Genomic DNA, 27,034 nt, shown 5'->3' on the forward strand with positions numbered 1-27,034 from the left:
ATTTGTTTCTTTGAGGATAGCAAATCTCCATGGTCAGGCTCTGTGATGGGTTTGACGGGTCAGTGTGACATGCATGTATTTTATTTTTGAAGCTGTGATTCTACCTGCCCTGAAATCATACCAAAGATTTTCCTCGGATTGTTTTTTGGTAATCTTTTCAACATTGCTCACTTCTTCTTCTTTAGACACTTCAATGTTTAGGTCATTGCACCTTTTTTAAAAGTTCTGCAAAGGTGAGTGAAATAGCATCTTTTTCTCGAAGGTTAATAAGCAATATACGGTACTTTGTTGCCACAGTCTTTGGTGCATATACATTTGAATGTTCTTCACAATTGACAGTAGAGCCGGTTTCCTACCTGTTGAAGCTAAATTTGACGAACAAAAATGATTGTAACTCGTTATCAGTAGGTGCTGGAGTTTTACGTTTCATTGTTTTGGCAGATTGCGACAGAGGTGCAGTACTGACATTATCACAGTCAATGCTAAATCGCTTCTTTAAAGTCTTGGCAGCACTGAAGTCAATGTTTCGCACTTCATTATAAGTTACACCTTTCAGTGAAGTTGGTAACAGCCAATATGCAGGTTCCTGTGTTACTGTCCTTGAATTTCTTATCTGGACTGTTCCATTAACTGCAAATAGCAGGGCTGCCACATGTGTGCATGATTTGCCCAAGCCGGCCATGCAATCGCAGTGTGACGACAGCACCTTACCATTCCCTTCCGCGATGAACCTGGGGTTCAATGTTTTTTCACGAAGCCGCTGCGATTGGAGGACCTGTAAATAAATGATTGATTTCAGTAAAGATCAACTTAATTTTATTACACTTGACACAGAACCAATATATCCATCGCATGCCACACTCGATTGGTAAATAAATTGATATACAAGCAGGTCCATTATTTTCATGAATCTATGCCACAGTCAAGCATTGTAAGTTTAAAGCTGCACTCTCACATCTTGAACATTAGGACAACTTTGCTATTTTTTGTCTTGGAACGAGCCAACTTTTGCGAAAATCCATGGAAACCAATTATATAAGACTGCTGACAAAATTAGATCGCAGATTTTTATATTTAAGTTTAAAAAATGATGTTTTATGCATTTATCTGAAAATCTAAGATCTAGCTTATATCATTGGCTTGCAGATGTCCACACAAAGATTTGATCTTTCAAAGACAAAAAATAAAAATGTTGTAACATCTGGTAAATTTGTGAGAGTGCAGCTTTAAAAACAATCAAAATACCTATTTTAAAATTGTATGGCACACATGCCAACCATTGTGTAAATTGAGTATTTTGCCACCATTGTTTGTTTTAAGCAATTGAACAATAAAATCAAATTATAATTACAAACCTTTAATGAATGCATGCATTCAGATTTCCCCTATATCACTGTTCACAACAACAGACTTCAATGTAAGAGAATTTACAGGGTTCGTACCTTTGCCTTGACAACATGTTTCTTGTCGATGACTGCTGTTGAAATACCAGAAACCCATCCACAATTGAATTGGTTGTATGCTTCAAGGCCCTTGTAACATTTCAGGTCATCTAAAGTGTAGGCACTGGGAGAATACAAGGAAGTTAACAATGCCGGGATATGTCACCGCTGGTAGTAATTTAACGTCTGGCGACCATGTTGTCAGTGTGTATGTGTCCCGCTATTAGTTTCAACTTCTCGACGTATCTTGCACTTAAAACTGGCTCTAGAGTGTCTCTGTACGATATTTTCACTTGTTTTGATTTATCCATTTCCTTGTTTGACAGCCGTAACCTTTGACCTAATGGTTGAGTTTGTGAAAACTATGTGAGTCATCATTGCGTAATATGGGGAATACCTCCAAGATGGCCGTCGCGACGGTGTCATGGTAAAATCTCCCTCTGTTGCAAACGGTCTATACATATCTTTCCTATTAACAACATCAGTGTGACATGTATTTTCATTAAAAGTAATTAGAATTCTTATAATGTGATAATTGATATGTTATTTCATATAACAACAACATTACGTCGAGGAAATCCTTGTAAATGCGCTCAAGGATTTTATCAGAATAATTGTAATTCGTGCAGCGGTGGTCATGAGCGTAAGGCCTATACGATTTCGAGATAACATACCGTGTAGGACTGAAGAACGCCGAAGCAGATGGGATGAGTAAGGCGAACCATGGAGCATCTCCCTGACAAATAAATTGATATAGAAAGAACAATCGCCTAAAAATCTCGCACACTGTTTTGGGGGTGCCTAATCAAAGTACCGGAAATGCTTCTCTTTTACACCTTCTTTTCAATACTGAAAGTTTACATGCGTGTTCGGTCAGAGTAAAAAAATGACAATTGTGAACAAATGTTACATACATTTTGTATAGTATTAGTTATTTGTCCAGCGAAATGGGCAGGGTCAGTCAGGTTATTTCTAGATTAGATCGTCTCTGACCATACACACGTTCTGAAATGATCATTACATTTACTAATAGTGTAAACAAAAGAAATAACAAAGCACTTATGGTATGATTTAGTCTTAGTTTTTCCGCATAAATATTAGGTTTAAAATAAATGAAAACGTATCTCTTTAACATAAAGTTTATTTAAATTCTAGGTCGTTTACTGACATAGATAACCAGTTGTATGTTTCCGATTTTTTTTGAAAAGGTGTGTTCATCTTTTCAGTTTCTTATATGTTTTGTTTTGTTCTTGGCTTAGTTTATGCGTGTAGTTTAAAAAATTAATATGTAAGACAGGTGGGGCTTATCATTCCGGTTGCTATCCGCCATGACCTCCGACAATCTGCACTTATCAACCAGTTAAGACCAAAATAAATAAAACCATATCCAAATGACAGAGCTGTGGGACCACTCGAGAGGTCATTCATCGTAGGGTTTGAGGCATTTGGGATTCAAAATTACTAATTTGGCGATTATCCCACAAAAAGGTGGGTGTAAATCTCCCCCTTTGGCATCAAAAATATGTTTCAGTCACACTAGGGGATGTGAAGGGGTCAAGCCATAATGCAGCCACTATAGGGCGCGGGCAGACCTTTATAAATTCAACAACAACAACATTATCAACAGTAGTTTAATTACGCTTTTGTCTATACAAAAATGTTTCTCATAACCGAAACATAGTTAAGACAATTAAGGAAATCCCAAATGCTAACATTTAATACTTAATGCTGCTCAAATTATGCATTTCATTGTACTTGTTTGATAACAAAGTTAGCATTAAGTAGACATTTTAACCGTCCAGATGTATTAATAGTTAATGTAACCGTTGATATTATACGTATATTTTCGTTAGTCTTTAAATAGGAAATATCATTATAAGTTATCAGTACGTATTACTACGTAGTGTAAAATATTGACGATATCATGTAATTTATTTCTTTTTCTTTAGAAATTTGTCTCCTTTTTGTGCGTTAAATTTAAAATCCGAAGCATCTACATTTGCTTCTAACTTTGTATGGACATACTATTATCAGAAACGATAACTTGATTTAAGTTGCATAAAAACTAAAGATCAGAAAATGTATATACGAATAGAAAAAACAAAATATTAGTAAATAATGCAAATCGAATTTTAAACTTATATACGAATAAATAAAACAAAATATTTGTAAATGACGCAAATCGAATTTTAAACTTGGGATAATGACAATGTTAGAACAGTTTTGCATTTCATTAAATAAGGATACTTGTGAAATTTGATATTAATATTGGCCAAACGCATGTATTTACTGGTATTGCCAATAAACTGAAACAGAAACTGAATCTGATATTGATACATTGAGAGAAACATTAAGGTAGTTATATCAATATTTTGTCGGAGGTCCTTTACTAAGGAGTCACGTGACACTTTAGTCGTAGCCTTATCGCTATCGGCGTGGTGTCAATTCCCGAGGTAAGAAAATAGTTACACTCGGGCGATTCTCTAATAACCGGAAAAAAACGCCAATCGTTTAAGCTTTGGACACGTGTCCAATATGACATGTGTTTATATTTATTGATCTCGTATAGAATTTGTCTTTTCAAGTGTGATTCAATATTGCAACACACTCCCATCGACAATAGGTTATCTGAAATATACATATCAAATTGAGCCTTGAGCCATTTCTAGGGTTCGAGTTCGTGTATTTTGAGGTGAATAAGATATTTTCGAAGCAAATTGTTGTTTTAACCACCTTTTCAGGTCATATACAGTAATGTCTTAAACCGATACGGTGAATATTTATAAAAATACATTGGTATATTCACTCCATAACAAAGTATACAGTATTACAATTTAGAAAAAAAAACTAACAGAAATCGTCTATCAGGAGACTTGCAAACATCAGTAGTAAAGTACAATGTAAATGGAAAAAAAAATATTCATTAAAATCAAACTAGAACACTATTGATGAAACAAGAAGTCCGAGAGTTATTAACTTGTTTAAGGCAACTTAAATATCTTTAAAATTACACGAACCAGGAAGTGAATGTGTTACAGGTTAAACAGATTCAATGCTACAATCAATTTAACATCACTTAGATTATTAAACTATTAATACTTGTTTTGCATTTAAATGTTAAACCTTTGAAAGATATAATTTTCCATCTGACAAATAATATATTTTAAGGTATGTTGAGCTCTAAATTATAACGGGGTTGTCATCTGTAACCATTTCCTTAGTATGTATAAATACAAATTTAAATAAGCGATAGCTTGGTTTAAATCTTCGCAATGTACGAATGCATATATTATTTCCGTGCGAATAAACACTTATAATGCGGGATTTGTTATTACGCTTTTATTTACTATTACGGATAATTCCCATGGAATGAAAACATGTCATTCTGTTACCAAATTGAGTCACCAATGCAATATATCCTATTTGATATGTTAGTAAAGACTCCAGGTACACGACAGATAACTAACAGGACACTGATGACATCCGTGTGAAATACAAAGCTTTGAATATTTGTATAATTATTTTTGTTTCCAACACCATATGCATTATTCCAAATAGGCACACTTTGAATACGAATATATTATAATAGTTAATATAATAGATTTTCCCTTTTGATCAAATATCATTTTATTTTATCTTTGATATTTTGCAGGTCTCCTTATATATCATTCTTGGCACCTATTCGTGATATTAATTTTGTGTTTTGTCAAATGAACAACAGAAGTATTTCATAGTTGCAGATGATGCATACATACATAAAAGGATTTCCTCGCACACTTGAATGGTTTGCTGATGATGTTTTGTGCTTGTATACCCCTGTCGAACTTTGTTTCGCTTTCGATTCTGCGATTATCCGAAGACACTTCTCAAGAAAGGCGGAAAACGTAGTGGAACCAATGTTGCATTCATACACAGTACACATAAGTGGTACACTGGATGATAGAAAGACACATTTTCTTCGACTTAGGCAATTGTTTAAATGCTTCCATGTGAGTTAAAAAGTATATATAGCAATAGTTGGATGGCCACGCTTATTACTGGATATAAACAGTGGAGATATATACACGTACTCACAGGAATCTATATCTGTTTATTGATATGGTTGTATAAGGTCCAAATGTAAAAAAGAAAGAAATTGGAATTGAGGATCACACAACTCTCTGAAATTGTTCCAAAATCAAACAGATCGTGGGCTTTGCGTGTAAATACAGTACATAACATAAGAAATATGGGCATTTTTAAGCCTGTTACGCTTAGCTGCTCTTTAACACTGCTTTAATCTATGTTGAATTCCTACGTATTCATTGTCTGCTTTGTTAGTAGAGTTTGTTTCGTTCGAGTTGCGTTCAGTGTCCGTATGGTTTGTTAAGAGTCTATTTTGTATTTTAAGTTTGTTCAATATTTGTATGATTTGTTGAGTATCTATCTGGTTTGCCGAGTAAGTATTTGGTTTCGTAAGTGTCTGTATTATTGTTTAGTGTATGTTTGGTTTGTTCAGTATCAGCTTTGTATGATAAGTGAATATTGGTTTGTTCAGTGTATGTCTGTTGAATTACTTTATGTTTTAATGTCAGATTGGTTTGTTAAGTGCATGTTTAATTTGTTCAGCGTATAGTGTGTTCCGTATATGTTTGATTTGTTCTGTGTCTTGTTGACGTGTTCAGTGTCAGTTTGAACATAAAGTGTATGTTTGGTTCATTGTCGTTATGATTTTAGCGTCAGTTTGCTTTGCTTAGTACCGTAATTTATGTGGTGTTTTCCGTGTCCGTTTGGTTTGTTCTGTGTGTGATTTGTTTTAGTGTATATTTGGTTTGATTGATGTCAGTTTGAATATGGCAGTGGTGTCTGTACGTTTGATTTCTGTTTGTATGGATTGTTTAGTATAAATGTGGTTTAATCAATGTTAATTTGGTATGTTCAGTGTTGATTCGGCATTTTCAGCTCATATTCTTTTGTTTAGTTTGTGTTATTGTTTTCGGCGTCTGTTCATTTGTTTAATGTCTGTACGCTGTTTATTTGTTCAGTATCTCTATTTGTCTGTTCAGTGTATGTTTGGTTTCTTTAGTATATGTTTGGTTTGTTGCAGTGTATGTTTGGTTTGTTGCAGTGTATGTTTGGTTTGTTAAATGTATATTTGGTTTGTTCAAGGTAAGCTTTGATCACCGACCTTTTGCTTTTTTCAGTGATGTTTGGTTTGATCAGTGTCTGTTTGTTTTGTAGAATGCTTGTCTGTTTTTTTTCAGTAACTATAGTGTTCTTTCAGTACCAGTTCTGTTTGAGGTGTCTTTGATCGGTTAATACTCTGTTTGTTTTTTGTTAAGTGTAGGTTTGGTTTCTTCAGTGTCTCTTTGGTTTATTATCCTTCTATTGGGATAATTTAATGTAAGCTTAATTTTATTAGCGATTATTTGGTCCGTTCAGTGTTTGTTTTGTTCAGTGTTTGCTTGTTTTTTTTAATGTTGTTATGATTTGATTAGTTATTGCAGTGTTAAGTACCAGTTTTTTTCATTGTTTGACTGGTTAATCCTTTGTCTGTTTTGTTTGTTTATTGTTTGTTTGTTTGATTCAGTGTATGTTTGGAATGTTCAGTGTCTGCGAGTCTTATTTAGTGTATATCTGATTTGATTAGTGTCTGTTTTACGGTGTATGTTTATTTTTTAGTTAGTATCTGGAATGTCAAGTGATTGTGTGGTTTGTTCAGTGTCTGTTGCATGTGTTCAGTGTCTGTTTCATTCGTTCAGTGTCCGTTTGCTTTGTTTAGTGTATGTTTCGTTTGCTTAGTGTCTGTTTGGTTTGTTTAATGTATGTTTGGTTTATCCAGTGTCTGTCTCATTTGTCCGTGTCTGTTTCGTTTGCTCAGTGTCAGTTTATTTTGTTTATTGTATGTTTGTTCTCTTTTGTGTCTGTTTCGTATGTTTAGTGTCTATAAGTGTTTGGTCTGTTTCGTGTATTCATGGTTTGCTCAGTGTCGGTATGCTATATCCATTGTCTTTTATTCATGTAAACAGTTATTGTTCTAGTATATATTTGTGTACTTTTTATAAACCAACATATTAGTCAAACATAATATCATTTCATTTTCATTCTGACATGACCACCATATTGTAAAATGTTCGAAAAGTTAGCTATACATGAAACAAGCTTGGTATACATGTATATATATATACACCTCAACTTCCATTCCTTAAATGAACTGCCTTTCGGCAATATCGTTCATGAATCGATGAACGCAACATCTTCGGATATGTTCGGACCGCAATTCATTGCATAACAATATACAAGAAAAATATGATACTGTTATTGTATGTATTGTGTCAGCAGATACCGTAAAATAAAAACAACATTTTAGAAAGTATTTTGTTTTAAATTGTAATTGAATAGTCGCCTTTAGTGTTTGAGTTTTAGGTTTAAAAATGATTTCAAGTGGCTGATCTTTTCCCGCGTTATTGTGACGTCATTTGAAAAAAAAATGATTTCGGTTAAAGTGGGGTCGTTCTATTTACAGAATGGAAGGGAAGGAGTTACTGAAAGGTTTTCTTAAATGAAATGAAGTATTATTTTTACAATTATTGAATGAAATAATGAAGTATTGGTGTAAATATAAGTAATGAATTGCGGGCTTGATGTCATTATCGGGGATATGAACGCAATTGGGCTGGTCAAAGTACGCGTGGAGTCCTTCGGATTCAACACACTTTGACCAGTCCAATTGCTTTCATACCCCGATAATGACATCAAGCCCGCAATTCATTCCTTAATTAATCCCTAAACTTTGATACAATACAAACACAAGTAAAAAAAAAAGAATTCGTCTTCCACAATAAATTCACATTTTTGACAATAACTATATACTTGCTCGGCTTTATAATGCCTTCCCTTTTAAATAATTAGGTTATGACACGAACTTCTAAATTTAGCAAAACAATTTCCTATTTTTGTAATATCTTTGATACATATACAATTTTTGACTTCATAGTGATTCTTTTTTCACAATGAAACAATTTGCTATTTATGACACATTTTCAAACAAGGTTTTAATAATCTGGTCTTTAAACCGTTGAACATACTGATATGAAAACAGTTTTTTATGAACATCAATTGTATTGGTCCCATATATATCTAATCCCATTGGTATACAAATTATTTTTATGCTTGACACTCACGATCAAAAACGAATGTCATAATAGTACAAACTCATACTTTTAGGTCTTTAAACATATCTAGTATTCTTTATACTTAAAAGTTTTATCTAATATTTCATACAACGCATAGAAGACATAATATTCATAGGGTATATCTCTGAAGTCAGATAACACTGCACCATAAGAAACACTGGGATGATAAATACTATATATTATCTTACAAGCATCAACATCTACAGCTTCAATACATTGCATACATTTCAGTCCCCATATCTCGGCTCCATACAGAAGAATGAGACTATGTTTAGCATAAAACAAAGCATTAGGTATATAACACAAATGCTGTAACAAGACTAGTACTTAAATAAGTACACATTTTGCATTGATACGCACTTACTCTGCCATATTATACATTGATTATCTATTTGAAAAACATAAGAGAAGCCATTTAAAAGTTATAAGAGATAATTATCAAAGCACCATATTCACCTATTTGCAATCATACCGTCATTCTTAAAGACGATATTCAGTCTATATTTACGGTGAGATTCATATCGGAATAAGTTCTAAGAGTAATTTAATTTGCCTTTGTCTTAACAGTGAGTTTGCGGCTTCGATGTTTGATAATTTGTTTCATTTTAAGAAAATCAGAGTAGTATTTTGCATTAAAAAGACTGAATTTAACACCGTTTCCATTTTTGTTCTACGTACGTTCTTGTAGACTTATACAATTATTTTGATGACATGATACAATTTATAATTATACTGTGCAGCTTACATGGATTACCTCATAATGCATTTAAAAATTAACCAAACATAGTGTTGATATAAAAAGCAAGCGTTTGTATAAATGTACATCGCTGAAAACATACTACAAACAACTTGTTTGTGTACATTTTCATGTCTTATGAACATTTTCCCCGACATTCTTGTAGTAGGTCCTTTCATCATTGTAATACACCCGGTTGTCTTCACCTTCGATGGTCAGCTCGGACCTTGGCTCCGAGTCGGGTATTTCGTACTCGGATTTAACGGAAATGATTCTGATTATTAGCTGAACATCGAATACAATTTAATGTGGAATGACGCAAGTATGAACAATACTTGCGATCTCATACATTTTTGTATCTTTTCTCTGAATTTGTTTAATAATTATTTTCGATAGTAAGTACTACCGCGTATTTTGATAAGATTTTTTATATAATACTAGGAACTATTACCTATGCAATATAATCATTATTTTGTGTCCGAAACATTTTTGAATACTCTCTGTACTATTTTAAACAGAAAGATGCAGGCGCCAAAATGAGCACCTTCAAATCATCAATGTTACTGAACAATGTATATAAAAATGATGTTGCCTGTGATATTCGTAGGCAAGGCTTTGTTATATACCAAGAAACTCAACTGCAGTCACAGTTAGCATTGCTCTTGATATAAGTTCAAATAATAAGAAATAACATATTTTCACTGAAACACTTAGTACTATGATGTATTAATGGGACTCTGACAAATGGAACTCTGACAGTATAACAAAAATACAAGGAACAAAATGTGTATACTCGTGCTCGCAACAGCCAATGTTGTGTACGGTTCATCTTGGCTTCTTCCAGGTGATATATCCTCATAGGTATTCTTGCTCTCCTTCCTGTGTGGAAAAAGAACAGGAAGACGTTAAACTATCAATTGCAAGGGCATTCCGGCGTTTTTGCTCTCATTTGATATTCAACAACGATGAAATACAGAAAAGAGTAACGCTTCAAATTATTAAACAGCTTTTAACGCAAACCGTCGGCAACATGATAACGTTGTTCTAAAGAACTGAATACTCAATTTGCCTACACAAGAAAATGCAACTTGACAAATTCCGCCGCCATTAAGGCATGTGTTTAACATATTCACGTAGTATAAGTCCCAAGTAGTGTAGACGATACATATTGATTCCAGAACCAGAGGTAACGAGTTCACCGATTTGCCTTCTTTTTATTTGACTTTTGCACATCCGTATCCTTATATCATAAACAAATATTGATTCTTTACCGTCGAACCTAAACATATTTTAAAATTATTAGAAACAAGAAATAACACTCGTAAAATAAAAAATAAATGATTAAACACAGCGCTGTAGTTCAGTATTACGAGAAAAATAACATATTGTAATTCTTTATCGCTTCTACACTAACTTTTCATGAGGAAATATTTACCAAATAATCCCTTTTTCCTTCAATACCAGGACGACCACCACTAGCTCTACGACAGCACACACGCCAAGCACACCACCAACCGCTCCACCGATCACAGAATCAGAAGTAGTTTCTTCAGTGTGTTGGTTACGGCCGTCTAAAACCCATGATGAAATCATTAATAATCTAGAATAATGAGACGTTGTTATAACGTTTCCTGGTACAATGTAATCGACGGCTGCTGCAATGGAAGAATAATATTTGTTCTTAACATAACAGGTATTTTATACCCACCGCTACATCTTTACTATCCTAAACTGGTTTATACAAAGATACGTAATCGAATATGGATCAAGTGAGTAATAAAACGACCAATGCTGTGCTGGAAACATAATATGGGTGATAAGAGGTTTCCTTTTTTAAATAATTTCCATATAACGAATGTAAAGTGTCTATGACAAATGAACATAAAACATATTTTAGTATTGGTTTTCGTATTTTAACATGCGTAAATGCGACTTATAGAATACCACAATGCACGACAACTGCAGTCTGTTGCGTGAAAATGAGAACCGCTAAAATATATAAATGTAATACGCTTTGGCTAACTTCATGTAAAAACCACTGTCACAGTATTAGTTCGTCTACACGGAAATAAATCATCGCATGTTTTCTTTATTAACAATTGAATAAGAAATTAAATTAAGTTCCTTATTCCTTATATGAAGCGCCATATGTATAATTGCACGGTTAGACCCAAGTGACGCTTAAAAGGACTTGTGTAAACAGTCGGTGTAGATTAATGTTGCATAGTCATTTTGTCAAATATTGATGCATGTTTAAAGCACTCTAAACACTGAGCATTAATTTAATAGATAATGCATTCTTACAAAAGTTATGTGAAGATTAATGCTGCATAACTATTGTCAAAAAGTTAAAGAAAAAAAGAAAAAAGGAATGTTCACCGTTTATATTCATAGTTCGCGTATTGAATACGGAAAGAATAACCAGATCCTTATTCCTTATTCAGAGTTCGCTGCGTTAAGTAAACACTTTAAGAACTATACAACGCTTGGATAGAAAATGCCTTTGAGCAAACAATTTATGTTGCCCAATCTTGTGTAGTTTTCTCGTAAACAAAAAGGACATTGAAATCATGATGTCCATCATTTATGTCCATTATTCACCTTTGAATAAAGAATAAGGTAGTACGAGTAGTTCTATATCCCTATTTGGGCTTTTGCTATTTTCATTCCTTTGGATCAATGGCCCTGTGTGTTTAAAAAAAGAGGTTATACGTTTTTGCTTGTTTCAATTAATCCTTTTTCATTTTAAATGTCTTTAAACTCTTATCAAAAATGATTTACGGTTATAATTTATTTTTTTAGTTCTTAATTTCTTATTCTACTAGTTGTCTACTATATTTACTATTTTTGAAATTTTTGTATTCCATAAGTTGCCTAATTGCGTGTTTAAACATATATCAGTAATCAAGTACAATCTAAAGGAAACAACCGCTATTATTTGAATGCAATTCATCTTTTAAAAAGCAAAGCTAGAACACTTTATGAAACAAGAAGTTTGAATACATTATTTTTTTAAGGCAACTTTAAACTTAAACCAGGAAATCAAACTGAAACAGGTGAAACACAACCTACGCCACAGACAACTGCACAACGCTGAATTTAGACCAGTTAGATATTGAATTTTGTTTAGCATCTGATATATAATATAAGTTAAGTTGAGCTATAAATTATTAAGGGGTTGTCATTTGCAACCATTCAATGGTTATATATTCAAATTTAAAGCCGATACTTTCTTTTAAGCGCGAAATCCATATCCAAGAGTTTAAACCTTATAATTCGAAACTGTTACAAATTAGTTTTCTACCCTTTCATCAAGTAATGCGTTTTAAAACTTCTTAAACTCGCAGTGAACTAGGTCTTATTAGGTACGCCTTATATCACTTTGACGGTAATACCATTAAACGAATATATAAATGTTGTTACCAATAATGGCGTCTATATCGATATGTCCATTTTATTCTAGTTTTATATTTTATCAAAGTATAAACAATTCACCATTTTCGTCGTACACGGGATTAGAACCGATCCCGAAACACTATTAACAACTATTAGGACACTGGTTACCTCCGTATTAAATACAAAACATTGATAATTAACAAAATTACGTGTGTTTCCAACACTGCATGCAATATTCCAAATACGTACACATTGAGTAAGAATATAATTTATGGAATAGTCAATACATTACATGTTCCTTTTTATGCTTTTCAATCAGGTACCATGTTTTAGCACTGTGTTATTTTCCGTTCAGTGGATTTTGCAGTTTTGATATCTGTATTTTCGATATATTGCAAGTTAATTTTTTTTAACCAAATATTTGAAGTTTGTACCTGATTTGCATAGTTTGCCGAAGTATCCATCAGCGCATCCTCTTAGACATGATCCTTCTAGATCACATATTAATCCTGAACCATTTCGGCATCCTTTAGAACATTCCTGATCACATATTGTTCCAAAGTATCCATCTCTGCATCCGTTTGCAAAAATACTACTCTCTCGTTTACATTCGTTACCAAGACAAAACGGACTACATCTTTAATTACAAAACATTCCAAACACTGAGTTATTTTTACAGTCACTGCAAGCACCTGTGTATCTATCACATTTAGACAAATAACAATTATGACGGCACGTTAAATTGCAGTAACTACCAAAAGCAAATAACGCAGAACAATTGTAACGTACTCCTTTGATATTACACATTTTATCTGTAAACTCGTCGTTGCAAGATAAATGGCAGAATTGTCCATAACTTTAAACAGTTTTTTTCCATGTTGCAACAGCTACCATTGGTATAACAACGTGAATGAGCACATTTACCAGGACACGTTAAGTCGCAACATGGTCCGTGATAACCACGATTACATGAATAACATTTATGTAAATAATCATTACAGGTACCATTACAGTTTATTGGACAAGCCTCATTCAAACAGATGCCTTGAATTTGATCGCAGCCGAATGTGCAATTGCATCCAAATTGACATTGATGACCATAATACCCTGACTTACACGATTGACATTGCCCTTGAATGTCACACACATCATTGCAAGTAGATGAGCACGTATGCTCACATCGACTTCCATATTTTCCTCTTATACATGAAGTGCAATCGTTATTATTGCAAGACAAACAGTCTGTTCCACAAGGGAGACACATTCCGGTCACAATATCGCATTCTGCATTGACATCGCATTTACAATTAATATGACACGAACTACCTAACTTTCCAGTTTCACACAATGAGCATGACGTGGTATTTATACAATCGGCGCAATAATTCCCACATTGTGAGCGACACGCTGCCCCAAAATAACCTTGTTTACATACACAATAACCACTATCTCCAAAGCAAGTTGAAGGTTCGCAGTGGTCTGAACATTGTCCATCGTATTTATTTCCGTAATAGTTCGTAAGACAAGAACAAAAACCGTTAGTAGTATTGCATTTTCTATCAACACACCCTTCTGCACATTTTGCCTCACATTTTTCACCCAAAAAACCGTCTTTGCAGGAGTCACAATTTGACGCATTAAAACATGTTTTGCAATTTGGATAAGTACACTGATGACAATCAAACTTGATTGGATAGAAGCCGTCTCGGCAGTTACGACATGATCCAGAGGACTCACTGCTGTCACAGTCAGTGCAGTTGGAATTGCACTGGGTACCTTATGATAATATAAAACATAAGTATGACTTACAAAAGTCGAAACGAAAAATGTAAACAATTTAATTGTTTCAACGATATCAACCTTATATACTTAGGGGAAAATAAATAACAATAAGGTTAACTTACTATTTTATTTCATTAATTGCTTTTCTTTTCTTTTTTTTCTTCTGTTTGTAATTGCCAAGCATGATAATCCGTTTATTTATTACAAATAATCACAAAAGAAGTATGAATATACATAGATCACATGTCGTATCTCTAAATTAAATATGAAAAGTACCTTTAGTACATTTCACAAAATCATTCAAAATACGAGATGACACCTTTTTGTTTAAATAATGACTTTGAAGAACAATTAGATCGTAGTACAAATAATTTAGGACATTAACATCAACTGATCTTCGTTCGCTTACAAATTATGTCTTATAGATACAGTACGCTATTTGGCTAAGGACAACATTTAGAGCATTATACTCTTTTTGAACACGTCATTTATAGAGTTCCAAAAAACAGACAGGTAGGGCCCAGGTATGAATAAAATGTTCGTAATCTTCTACTCCAGTACAACTGATACACAGAGGGGATTCTTTTATATTCCAAGAAAATAATTTTATGTTGGTCGGAAAGAAAATAGTTAGTAATTTTATTTTAAATTGTTTTACTTTGTTGTCAACGACTGAATTATGTGTTATATACCAAGATTTCCAATTAATATTCTCAAGTATGACCTAATTCAAATAGGTGTGCTTTAAAGGCTTTTCAAAATTGTGTTTTATGTAGATCTGGTAAATGTCTTTATTCGTAATATCATTAAGTGGTATGTTTTTGCATGATAGTAATAATTTTGTATTTTTACTTTTGTATTTATTGATGTGTAAATTGTATGTATCTGCCTTGTAGGTCAAAAGTTGTGTATACAATATTAGTTTGTGATTCATTTTAATTAGTACTGAGCAACCTTTACTGTTCGAATTTTCTTAACAATTATTTAGTGTCCAATTGATAAAATCATGTTTAATAATTTGTTCAATATCTTCTGCAAAATGCGTTTCTTGTAAGAATGCAATGTCGGTTATCTGGGCTTTTAACCATTCAATTAAACATACACGTTTGTTTTTTCTCGTAATTCTTGAACATTAAGCCTTAACAAATGTACAGTATAAGCACGAATCATTTTAAATTAGTGATGCTGAATTATTATGTAGCCTTGTATAAAAAGAATGTCAATATAATGCCACTTTGCATTTTGAAAGAATTATAAAGTACTTATTGCGGTCTGTCCTATAGAAAAAATAAATGCTTCTTAATGATCATTAATTGGCCATTTAGTTCCCGGAGAGAGATTAACTTCAGCATGTATGTAACAGTATGCCTGGAAAGGAGAGAGTTATAATTATGCTGTAACCAAAGAAAAAATACAGTCGAGCTCAAGCTCAAGTGCTTTCGATTCTGGTAAACACATTTTGCATAATTTCAAAAAAATATTAGTCAATCTGGCGCGACCAAAAATGGTTTTCCAATAATATTCACATATTCACCAGTTTCCCATACTTTTGGAGAAAAGCCATTATAAAAGTACGGTATGTGCTTTCTTGTGGTGTAAGAAGAAAGTGAATGTGCTCTTGGGTGTATAAGTGTGGACTGTTTAGTCAGATGTGGTGTGGCGAAGAATAATTAAACAACTACTCTACGACACATTGATAACAGAACAACTTTTAATTTTAACATTTTTATTTTACCACTTTTTCTTTTTCCACAAGCAGTTTACACTTTTAACAATTACTCCGTTTTAATATTCCGTTATAACTTTCAATAACACATTTCATGTTAATACACCTTTCACTTTTTAGCTCCTCCAATAATATAACATTCAGCCTATTTATACTAAGCTAAGTTCCCGCCAATAAAAAGCATGAAACACGTGGCATACCTTATGTAAGTATTTTCCCGCCAATATCTGAACGGAGCATGCTTACATAAAGTTATTTGCCGCCAAAAGTAACGGAGAATGAAACAGTTTACTGACAAAGGAGTTTAAAGACTTATGTATCAATATCAACCAATCAAATGTTGACACATATGTAATCCAAGGCTAATCGTGCTTGCACGTGTTAGACTTAGAGCACTTATGCAATAACTTTGAGGCCCTGGAAGGGATATTAACAAATGAATAATGTTATTTGTATAATGCAAGATGTCAGCTATTACAAATAAGATTTCAATATAATGATAATATTTGTAGTAAATATAACTACTACAACAGTCTTTAAAACTCGTACATATATTTCAACAATTATCATATTCCAAAATCGTGAAGTTTCACGACACTCCCCACTTATTAACGGTTAGATATGTTCATTACTCATGAACTAAGGTAACTGTAATGTCACAAAAATATGAAATCAGTTTATCTTAATTGAGAAAAAATAAAGCAAATAGTTTATGAGTTTACCTTAACAGTATATAATGTTTCCGTTTAATTATTCTCCACCCACGAGTCATGTACTTTAAAGTCCTCTGTGGAAATGATTTCCTCATTTCGATAAACATAGGTACGTTCACACCTAAATGTTACATACTGTGTCACTCGAGAGATTTCAGAATCGGGTCTGGCGACTATATCATCATCACTGATATAAACAACACTGTCAACATCACTGTTAACTATACTTTTTGTATCACGAACACTGTCGACATCGTCAGGAATAACATCCTCACTTTCATGAACTTCACAACTTTCGGCAGATACACTTATATCATCAATCTCACCGATTTCACTTAACTCTGCAGAAATACTTACTTCACTACACTCACCAATTTCACTTATGTCTGCTGAAACACTAACTTCATCATGTATATCACTAAAATGAGCGTCTACACTGCTCACATCACTATACACAACATCACGTAATCCACAAGATACACTTTTACTGTTAGCATTTACATCATTGCTGCTACCACTGCTGCTGCTGACGTTGCTGACGTCATCACAACCGTTACTGATGACGTCATCTCTGTTGGTACTGCTGCAACTGCTTACGGAATCACTGCTGCTACTGCTACTACTGCTTACGGAATCACTGCTGCTACTGCTTTCAACGTCATTCATAGTCAGCAAGTCTAAAATCGAGTCGTCCTCACTCACATCATCATAATAACTTGCTGTAGCTTTATCATCATTGCCCCTTTTCGCCAACAAAGCCCGGCGTCTTGCAACGTTGCTGCCAAAACCATGGACTCGTTGTAGATGGGAATATAAATAACTCCTTCTTTTAAATGTCACTTTACATTTGTCAACTACACAGTTCCATAGTTCTATGTCTGAGTGTTTTTCTTCAATGTGTCTTTTTAAGTTTCTTTTATATTTGTAACTCCTGTTACAAATGTCACAAATGCAGGTCACCATTTTTACAACTCAAAAACACACGTCTTCTCTCAGTAAACTCTGGTTACGAAATGACACTACACACGTGGATTTGCTAATCCTTGCTGCACGAGAAAAGCGAAATAAAAGATACGATAATCCTTTGATCCGTCGGTGATAAACCGTGTAGTGTGTAGCACGTGGTCACAACACAGCTATTTAACTCTTTTAACCCTTTGCGGCGCTAAATTGTTATTTAATTACAGAAGTTAATACGTTTGGAGAATACAGTACTGATATTTAACATTTTATTTCAGACAGCATTCACAGCATACTTCCACACATTACACTAAAGTTTTTATCTTCCGCTTTGCAGCCTCCGCAGCTAGCCTAACAGGTCGTTTTGTACACTGTTTGGTTATCTTGTCTCTTTGCTCCGGTGGCCTATCTGTACCCGGTGTCTGCTTGAATATGTCGTTGCACTCAACTGGATACAGCAAATTCAAAGGTCTACCTAGAACTTTCTTTGACGATAACTGAACTTTTGCTGATCTGATTTCATTGTCTCTACTATGAACAAGTTCTTGTACTCTTCCAATTTTCCAACTACCTCTTGGTGTGTTGTCTTTTATTAACACTGTATCTCCTATTCTGGGTACATTGTGTGATACAACCCTCCCCGCCTTGAGAATCGTCTGGGTCCTCTCACGAAGACTACATAGATACTCATCTCTCCGAATTCTCCAAAAGTCATCTAGTAGCTTCTGACCTTTTTTCCATATATTCAACAATCTTTCACAAGAACTGTCATAAGGACTATAGTCTGTATCATCACTTTCAACACTTATTTCTGGTATTCCTGTTTTAGGATTAGGTGTTAAAAAATGACTGGGGGTAAGAGTGATATTTGAGCTCAGGTCATCTGTGATGTACACAAGTGGTCGGGAATTCACGACTGATTCTATTTCTTTTAACAAAGTTTGCAATTGAATTGTAGTGAGCAACTTTCGTCCAAGAGACTTTCTTAATGATCTTTTCACTAATCCGACAAGTCGCTCATAAAAACCACCCATCCAAGGTGCTAGTTCTACAAGGAAGTGCCAATTTATTCCTGAAGATGATGTATACGATTGAACTTCACTGCTGTTTGTCACATTCTTCCATATTTCATCGAGTGTTTTATTTGCAAGTTTGAATTGATTAGCGTTATCACTAAGAATTTCACTTGGAACATCACATTGAGACACAAATCGTTTGAGAGCAAGAAGAAATTCTTCTGTTGTCATATCTTGCACTAATTCCAAGTGAATAGCTCTTGTCACCATGCACGAAAAAAGACACACCCACACTTTCTTTGATCCTTCAGGAGCTTTCACGTACAGTGGTCCAAGATAGTCTACACCTGTTCTGGCAAAAGCATTTGACTCTTGAACTCTGGATGCAGGTAAAGGTGCCATTTTTGGCATTCTGTACGGTCCACCTTCATGTCGTCGACATACTTGACACAAACGTAAAACTAACTTTACTGTAGCACGACCATGTGGTATCCAATACTTGTACCTAAGTTTTGCAAGTGTCTGTGACACACCAGAATGTAATATATTTCTTTGTGTTTTTTCAATGATAAGTTGTGTGAACCGTTCTCTTGGTGGTAATAGAATAGGTCGTCTTGCTCCTTTTTCTAAATTTGAATTTTCCAGTCTGCCTGTACATCGAAGGAGGCCATCACCATCTACATACAACCCTAGTTGTCTTTCCAAGTTAGTTGCTTTGTTAGTCTTGAGGCCGTGTAGTTCTTTGGAATAAACTTTCCTCTGATCATAGTTTGTCCAAATCAATTCTGCCTCTTTGATATCATCACTGTTTAGATCAGAATCAACTTCTTTCCTCCTCAGTTTTCTGATGAATTTGTTAACATATGCTGTAACACGTAATAGTTTGGTAAGTGAGGAATATCTTTCACAATCCATTTCAAATGGAGCACAAATTTTCTTTTCACTATGACTGTCAGAACTCTGACTATTTTCTCGAGAACTTTCCTCTACTAAACAACTTTCCTCACACATCACTGTTGGGTTTTTACCTGACAATGACTGCTGACCAGTTATCCATGTGTTTGATGGGTCTCTCAGCCATGTTGGTCCATTCCACCATAGTTGATTCTCAGATAGCATGGCTGTAGTAGAACCTCTCGTTGCTATGTCAGCAGGGTTTTCCTTTGTGTTTATATAACTGATCTCTATGTCTTTGTTAACTTTAATTTCATCAACTCGGTTCTTCACAAAAACCGGTAACTTTTTATTACTGTTCAACCAACCAAGTACAACTTGTGAGTCACTCCACAAATAATCTTTTGATATTTCCATATTGAGTTGTTCTTTCACAAACTTCAGACATCTTACTCCGATCAACACAGCCATTAGTTCAAGCTTAGGTATAGTCATCTCTTTGACCGGAGCAAGTCTTGTCTTTGCAAATAACAGATCTGTTCTTGATTCTTGTTGACCCTCTTGATGAAGGTACACAGCTGCCGCATATGAAGATTTTGAAGCGTCACAGAAACACAAGAGACTGCAAGACATATTCTTTTGATCACTGTTTGCAAGGCACCGATTAACTTTGAACTTTGGAATGTCTTTCAACTCTGAATCTATTTCACTCCAACACTGTCTCACTTTTTCATCATCGATTGAATCATCCCAGTCAAACCCTCTAGACCACAATTCTTGAAGAAGCACTTTCCCTTGTAACACAACAGGAGAAAATAACCCCATAGGGTCAAACACAGACGCTACTCTTTTCAATATGTTGCGTTTGGTTGTGGGACAATCGTCGTCCATGACCTTTGGTTCTTTCACAGAAATTTTGTCAGATTTGTGATCCCAGATGTGACCGAGAACCTTCATTTCCTTTGGCTCTGCGAGATCGGCTGTTGGAATGCACTTATTGACTTCTTCACTGTTAGTAAGCCATTCGCGTAAATTCATGGACGCATCATTGAAAATTGACTTTGCTGTTTTGTATAGATCAATAGCCTCTTTGTCACTGTTTGCTCCGGTAACAATGTTGTCAACATATATGTCACCTTTCAATTTCTGTGACACGTCTGACTCATATGAATCCAGATGGTTTTCCACAGTAGCACCTAACATGAAAGGACTCGATATCACACCAAACGGTACTCTGCAGAAACGAAACACTTGTAGATTCTCAGATGTGACTTCTGGTTTTTGAACATCTTTTATCCAAAAGAATCGGGTAACATCTCTTTGGCTAGTCTGCAATCCCACTTGTAAAAATGCCTTTTCAATGTCAGATACCATTGCGACTTTGTGTAGACGAAATCTCATCAAAAGTCCACACAAATCATGAAGTAGAACAGGTCCTCTGTATAAACAATCGTTGAGGCTGTTGCTGTCTTTGGTAAGTTTTGCCGAAGCATCAAAAACGACTCTAACCTTTGTACTAGTTCTGTGTAGGCTGACAACAGCATGATGGGGTAAGTAGTGCTGAAGACCATCTGATTCGGCTTCCTCAACTTTCTCGATAATGCCTTTCTGAAATTGATCTTGGATGACAGAGTTATACTTCTGTAAAAAGTCTGGTTTTCCTTTCAGTTTCTTCACACATGATTTGAGTCGACCATATGCTAGCTTTCGGTTCTTCGGGAGTTCTTGAATTTCATTTTTCCATGGCCAAGTGACCTGATAGCGTCCATCCTGGAATTTGATGTTTTTCTTAAACATTTGCATGGCCGTATCATCATCTGAATAATCTGGCTTGTCCTTTACACCAATGGCTTCAATACTCCAGAAATCCTCCAATTCAGGTTTACTTTCAAGAACACTATCGACACATTGAAACACATTGGTTTTTGTGAACGTAGATCCATGTGTTGGAATTAACATATTTGATACACTGTCGTCTGTTTCTTCAGAGGTGGTACGTCCAGCTAGGATCCAACCAAGTTTTGAACTTAACAAATACAGTCCTGGTGTCACTTCCAACTTCTGAGAAAGTACAATATCCAGGTAATAGTCATTACCCAGAAGAAGTTCCACATTTGCCATTTCACAATTCCTCGGAATAGTATCTGCCAGTTCCACACTGTTCACTAAGTGATCTAAGTCACTCATGGCTTTAATGGTAAGTGTTTTCCTTTGAATGTTACCACTGATCACTGGGACAATGTTTGCTTTGATTTCAATGTACTGTCCATTCTTCAACTTCAAATACAATGTAGTCAACTCTGTTTTGATGTTCTTTGAATGAGTGCTACCAAATGTAACAACTTTTAATTCTTCAGTTTTCTTTGGCTTTAAACCGAGCTTATCTGCTAAACACTTGGTTATGTAAGTTCGTTGAGAGCCACAGTCTAGAAGAATTCTTGTTTTGACATAATCTGTGTTTGTAAGATCTTTTTTCACTTCTGTTGTTGCAGTTTGCATGAACACTGTTTCTCCGACAGAAACCATAACATTCTCTCCAGAATTTGTCATGTCCTCTACACAAGCTCCTACCTCTTCAGTAAGATTGACGTTGGTTTTTGTTGAAGCACCTTTTGTAGAGAACTTCTTGAGGCATAGGCTTCTATGATGTTGATTGAATTCACCACAGTACACGCACGCTTTACTTGTTTTACACTCATTGGCCATATGTGTTTAGATTTCAAACATTTGAAGCAACAACCTTTGATTTTTCTCTTTCTCTCGTCTACTGTTCTATATTCTGTGCACTCGTCGCTCCAATGTGACCTTGAACAATATTTACACACATATGGTTTATTTTCAGATTTCACTCTTTGTGCTTTTTCACTAGCAAACAATGACTCAGCTGAACTTTGTTTCATTACTGTGTTGGAATATCGATTCCCACCAGTAGTAGGAGGATAACGGTAAGGTGGTTTAAATCCATTCACATGGCTTAGAGGGTTCACTTTTGTAACACTTTGATACTCTACTTTTTTCTTATCTGCTCTTTCACAAGCAACAACATAGTTTTTCAACTGTTCTCTCAACTTCGTTAGTGTCCATTCAGCCTTTGCTTCTTTGTTGAACTCGAGTTGACGTAGTACTTCCTCCGGCAACTTGGTTCGAATCATAGACACAAACACGTGTTGATTGACATTTTCTCCAAGTACCTCTAAGCTTCTGAGGTGTTTTTCTGTGGTGTCTATGAAACTTCTAAGGCTCTCCACCTTATTCAAAGGAGAATGTACGTTCATCAGAGCTTTGTAATGTAAATCTACAATTTCTTGTTGATTTCCGTATCTCTCATGAAGGAGTCTCAATGCAATCTCATAGTTTTCGTTTGACCTTGCCAATCCAGCAACGGCACGTTTTGCTTCACCTCCAAGTTTGGTTTGAAGATAGCTGAATTTCTCCACGTTGGATAAATTAGAATTCGTATGCACGGTGCATTCAACGACATCCCAAAACTCACGCCACTGTAACTTGTTTCCATAAAACATGTATAATTCTATTTTTTGAAGTTTCACTGAGTTTGGGTTCACTTTCCCTTTACGGTCTAAATTCTTTAAAAGTTCCAGTTGTTGGTCTATTTGTGTACGCATCAGATCTTTCATTGATTCTTGAATATCTACATGCCTTGTTGCATTTGAAGGTTCATCTTGAGAGGCAGCTCGAACATCACTAGGACACAGGCTTTCATTAAACTGGTCCAGCTCTATTAAACAATCTTCAACTAAGAAATTTAATTGGCAATCTTCATCTAAAGCCTTTTCTAGAAAATCTGCTTCATCTTCATCTAATATCTGAGACAGCTTGTCAACTTGGAGCATTAACTTTTCGGAATATGTTTTCAACAAACATTTTGATTTTTGAATCTGTTTAAGCATGTCAGATAATTCAAATCTACTCACGTCTTGTTTCAGTAAATCCTTTGCGACTCCAGTTCCTTGTCCAAAGTATTCCTATACCTTGTCCTCACTCCTTTGGTGGATGCAACTGTCGCCATTTTGAAATTACACTGTGTCACAACAAGGCACTACACAAAAACACAACACACTTTTAAAACACTTCTTCTAAACATCCGGCTCACGGGACCATTTCAATGTGGCGAAGAATAATTAAACAACTACTCTACGACACATTGATAACAGAACAACTTTTAATTTTAACATTTTTATTTTACCACTTTTTCTTTTTCCACAAGCAGTTTACACTTTTAACAATTACTCCGTTTTAATACTCCGTTATAACTTTCAATAACTCATTTCATGTTAATACACCTTTCACTTTTTAGCTCCTCCAATAATATAACATTCAGCCTATTTATACTAAGCTAAGTTCCCGCCAATATGTGAACGGAGCATGCTTACATAAAGTTATTTGCCGCCAAAAGTAACGGAGAATGAAACAGTTTACTGACAAAGGAGTTTAAAGACTTATGTATCAATATCAACCAATCAAATGTTGACACATATGTAATCCAAGGCTAATCGTGCTTGCACGTGTTAGACTTAGAGCACTTATGCAATAACTTTGAGGCCCTGGAAGGGATATTAACAAATGAATAATGTTATTTGTATAATGCAAGATGTCAGCTATTACAAATAAGATTTCAATATAATGATAATATTTGTAGTAAATATAACTACTACAACAGTCTTTAAAACTCGTACATATATTTCAACAATTATTATATTCCAAAATTGTGAAGTTTCACGACATGTGGTATGTTCGTGTCTCAGCCCAACAATACGTCTGCAGGAAACAAAAGTAGTTTAACTATAGACGGCGACTTCGAAAATTCATAGATGATAACCTGAACAAATACTTGTTTAGAATGACAAAATTCACTATATAAAACCAGCATTTTCATTTTGATATAGGAATTTTTAATGGTTTATTACTGTGATGGTATATCCAATCGTGCTCAGTGTATCTCGGTATGATATAAAACAACCTAATAAAACACAGTCTGTAAAAACTTACGAAGCAGACGAAATATATTGTGTAATTGATATTGATCCATATTAGAATAAAACACAACAATGAATTAATATTTTTTTAAGATGAGCTCTATGTATAGTTAGATGAATAGAGTTAGGTTAAAAAATATCGGAATTTGATAACTGTGTTGGTTTAATCAAACTCGGTATGTTTTACATTAAGATTTTTATAAAAGACACCTTCCTTAAAGTTAATACACAAAGTATTAGCAGTAATGACGGAGTGAATTATTTATCCCTCCTGTGAAGCTCTGCCTTATTACCAAGCTAGAAAGTAAGCACAGAAAGAGAAGATGCCTGATATCAGAAGATGTAGAAAGAGACGAGGAAGAAATAGGACCTCGTGTTTTTATGGGGGTGATTTTTCGAGAGAGGATTAAAATAGTTACACCATTTTTTGCATTGACCACAATATATGTACACCGCTTTACACACGAGAATTCGTAGAAGAGCTATCATGAACTATGACTTAAACGAATCACTTGCAAAGGAATCATAGTAACATGAAAACATATCGTCAAAATACGTATTATTATCGAATAAACGTAACAAATAAGGAGTCACTGCCGCATAAGTAAATGCGTTAACATGTCATTAGACTTAGATGTACATCATGGGCATCTTTATATTGGCAGCAGAGCGATTGATAAGTAAATCACTGTTTACACTTTACCGAACTAAGTCAAAGAGATGACTGTCTGTGATATATAAGATGATTTAAAGATTACTTAAAGTGAAATTTCAACATACTATTAAAGTCTAAACATATCTATTAATTATAAAACCGATGGACAAATTGTATCAATTTTAAAATAATGTACAATATATTATTCAGCTTACCACCGCACAGATAAAATCCGAAGGAAACGAATGATACTATTTTCAAAAGGACGTTTTTAGCCTTTGACTCCATTATTCAGCTTTAAACTGAACACACTTTGTATAATTAATATGTCCATAATGTTAAATTCAAACCAGGAAGTTCGCTACAGCGTAGTTTAAATTAATGATGCGGGTGGCAATTAATTGATCCTAAATACTGGTTTGGTAAACGATACGCTTTAGTGATATTTACAATAATTTAAAGTTTTTGCAGCTACTAATTGATTGTATTACAAATATACACCGACAGGTCTTTATGTTCGACATGATGCGTTGAAAATTAATAAGTGAAATGACTTGTTCTATGTATTTTGTGCAATCCTGAAACGTCTTATTTGGGGCAACTACGGCAGAGGTTTACTTTCATGTACAGCAGCGGAGGATTAAACATTTAAATACTCCCGGTTTTATATTGCGGCAAAGTAATATGTCGGCCAGCTCCATACAAAAACAGCAATGAAGCGTGTCAAAACATAGCCACTGTTACGGAAGCAATTAAGGGGGTGGGGTGGGGGGGGGGCTTAGCAACGCCTGGACCAACAGTGGATACCCTGAGGTTCTCAGAAACGTTAAAACTAAAACTATTAACAATCAGTATGTGACTAATAGCATTTCAAATTCAAAAAAGAGGCGAATCCCTACTGTCCCCGTGACATAAATGCCACCCACAACAAGGCTTGTTACATGCAAAGACTGTGGACTGAAGAAGGGCGCCCAGGAAATATTCAGCATACATTTCTCCGCAACTAAATAGCCGCAAATAGTGACTGTTGACGAACACACAGAACAACGCGAAGATATTATAAAACGAAAGATGGTGATGGCTTACATTCTGCGGCTGAGCTTGATTAAAATTTATTCTGGAAGCTGCTGAGAAACAAAAGAACTATAACCCCAGATATTTGCAATGGGATTGTCGCGGTTTCAAATTCATTAAACCGCGGGATCTGCTTTTTCACATAATAAACCGGAACTCGTTGTAATATACTCGTTCACATTTATTCCATACAATCAAACAGTCAATCAGTCAGCATAACAGTACGTAATGGAACTCATCTTAACGCTATTGTACGTATAGGAACGTAAATGAACGCTAAGGAACGTATGAACGTATGAACGTATGAACGGTTATCTGAAATAACCCAAACACAATAATCAAGACACATACATCATATACACAATAATAATCCAAAGAATGCAATTAACATAGCAAATAGATGTTCACCGAGTATTTTCAGGACATTCAAAAATACTTATTTACGAAAATGCTCTGAAGTTTTGTAGCTAT

At 34.7% G+C, this 27,034-nt stretch overlaps 1 protein-coding gene and 1 pseudogene across 1 annotated transcript; both read right to left on the minus strand.

Annotated features, from left to right (window-relative positions):
• Window positions 1-352: 352 nt before the first annotated feature.
• On the minus strand, window positions 353-1,753 carry LOC128206010 (uncharacterized; annotated as a pseudogene).
• Window positions 1,754-10,022: 8,269 nt separating this feature from the next.
• LOC128206316 (uncharacterized) lies at window positions 10,023-25,838 on the minus strand. Its single transcript, XM_052908692.1, has 3 exons — window positions 25,705-25,838; window positions 10,789-10,924; window positions 10,023-10,232 (listed from the first exon to the last, which is right to left on the minus strand). Exons 1-3 carry the CDS (start codon window positions 25,775-25,777, stop codon window positions 10,070-10,072), a joined length of 372 nt encoding a protein of 123 aa, XP_052764652.1. The 5' UTR covers window positions 25,778-25,838; the 3' UTR covers window positions 10,023-10,069.
• Between the last annotated feature and the right edge of the window lie 1,196 nt (window positions 25,839-27,034).

This window comes from Mya arenaria, chromosome 10, assembly GCF_026914265.1.
Source record: "Mya arenaria isolate MELC-2E11 chromosome 10, ASM2691426v1".
Lineage (NCBI taxonomy): Eukaryota > Metazoa > Mollusca > Bivalvia > Myida > Myidae > Mya > Mya arenaria.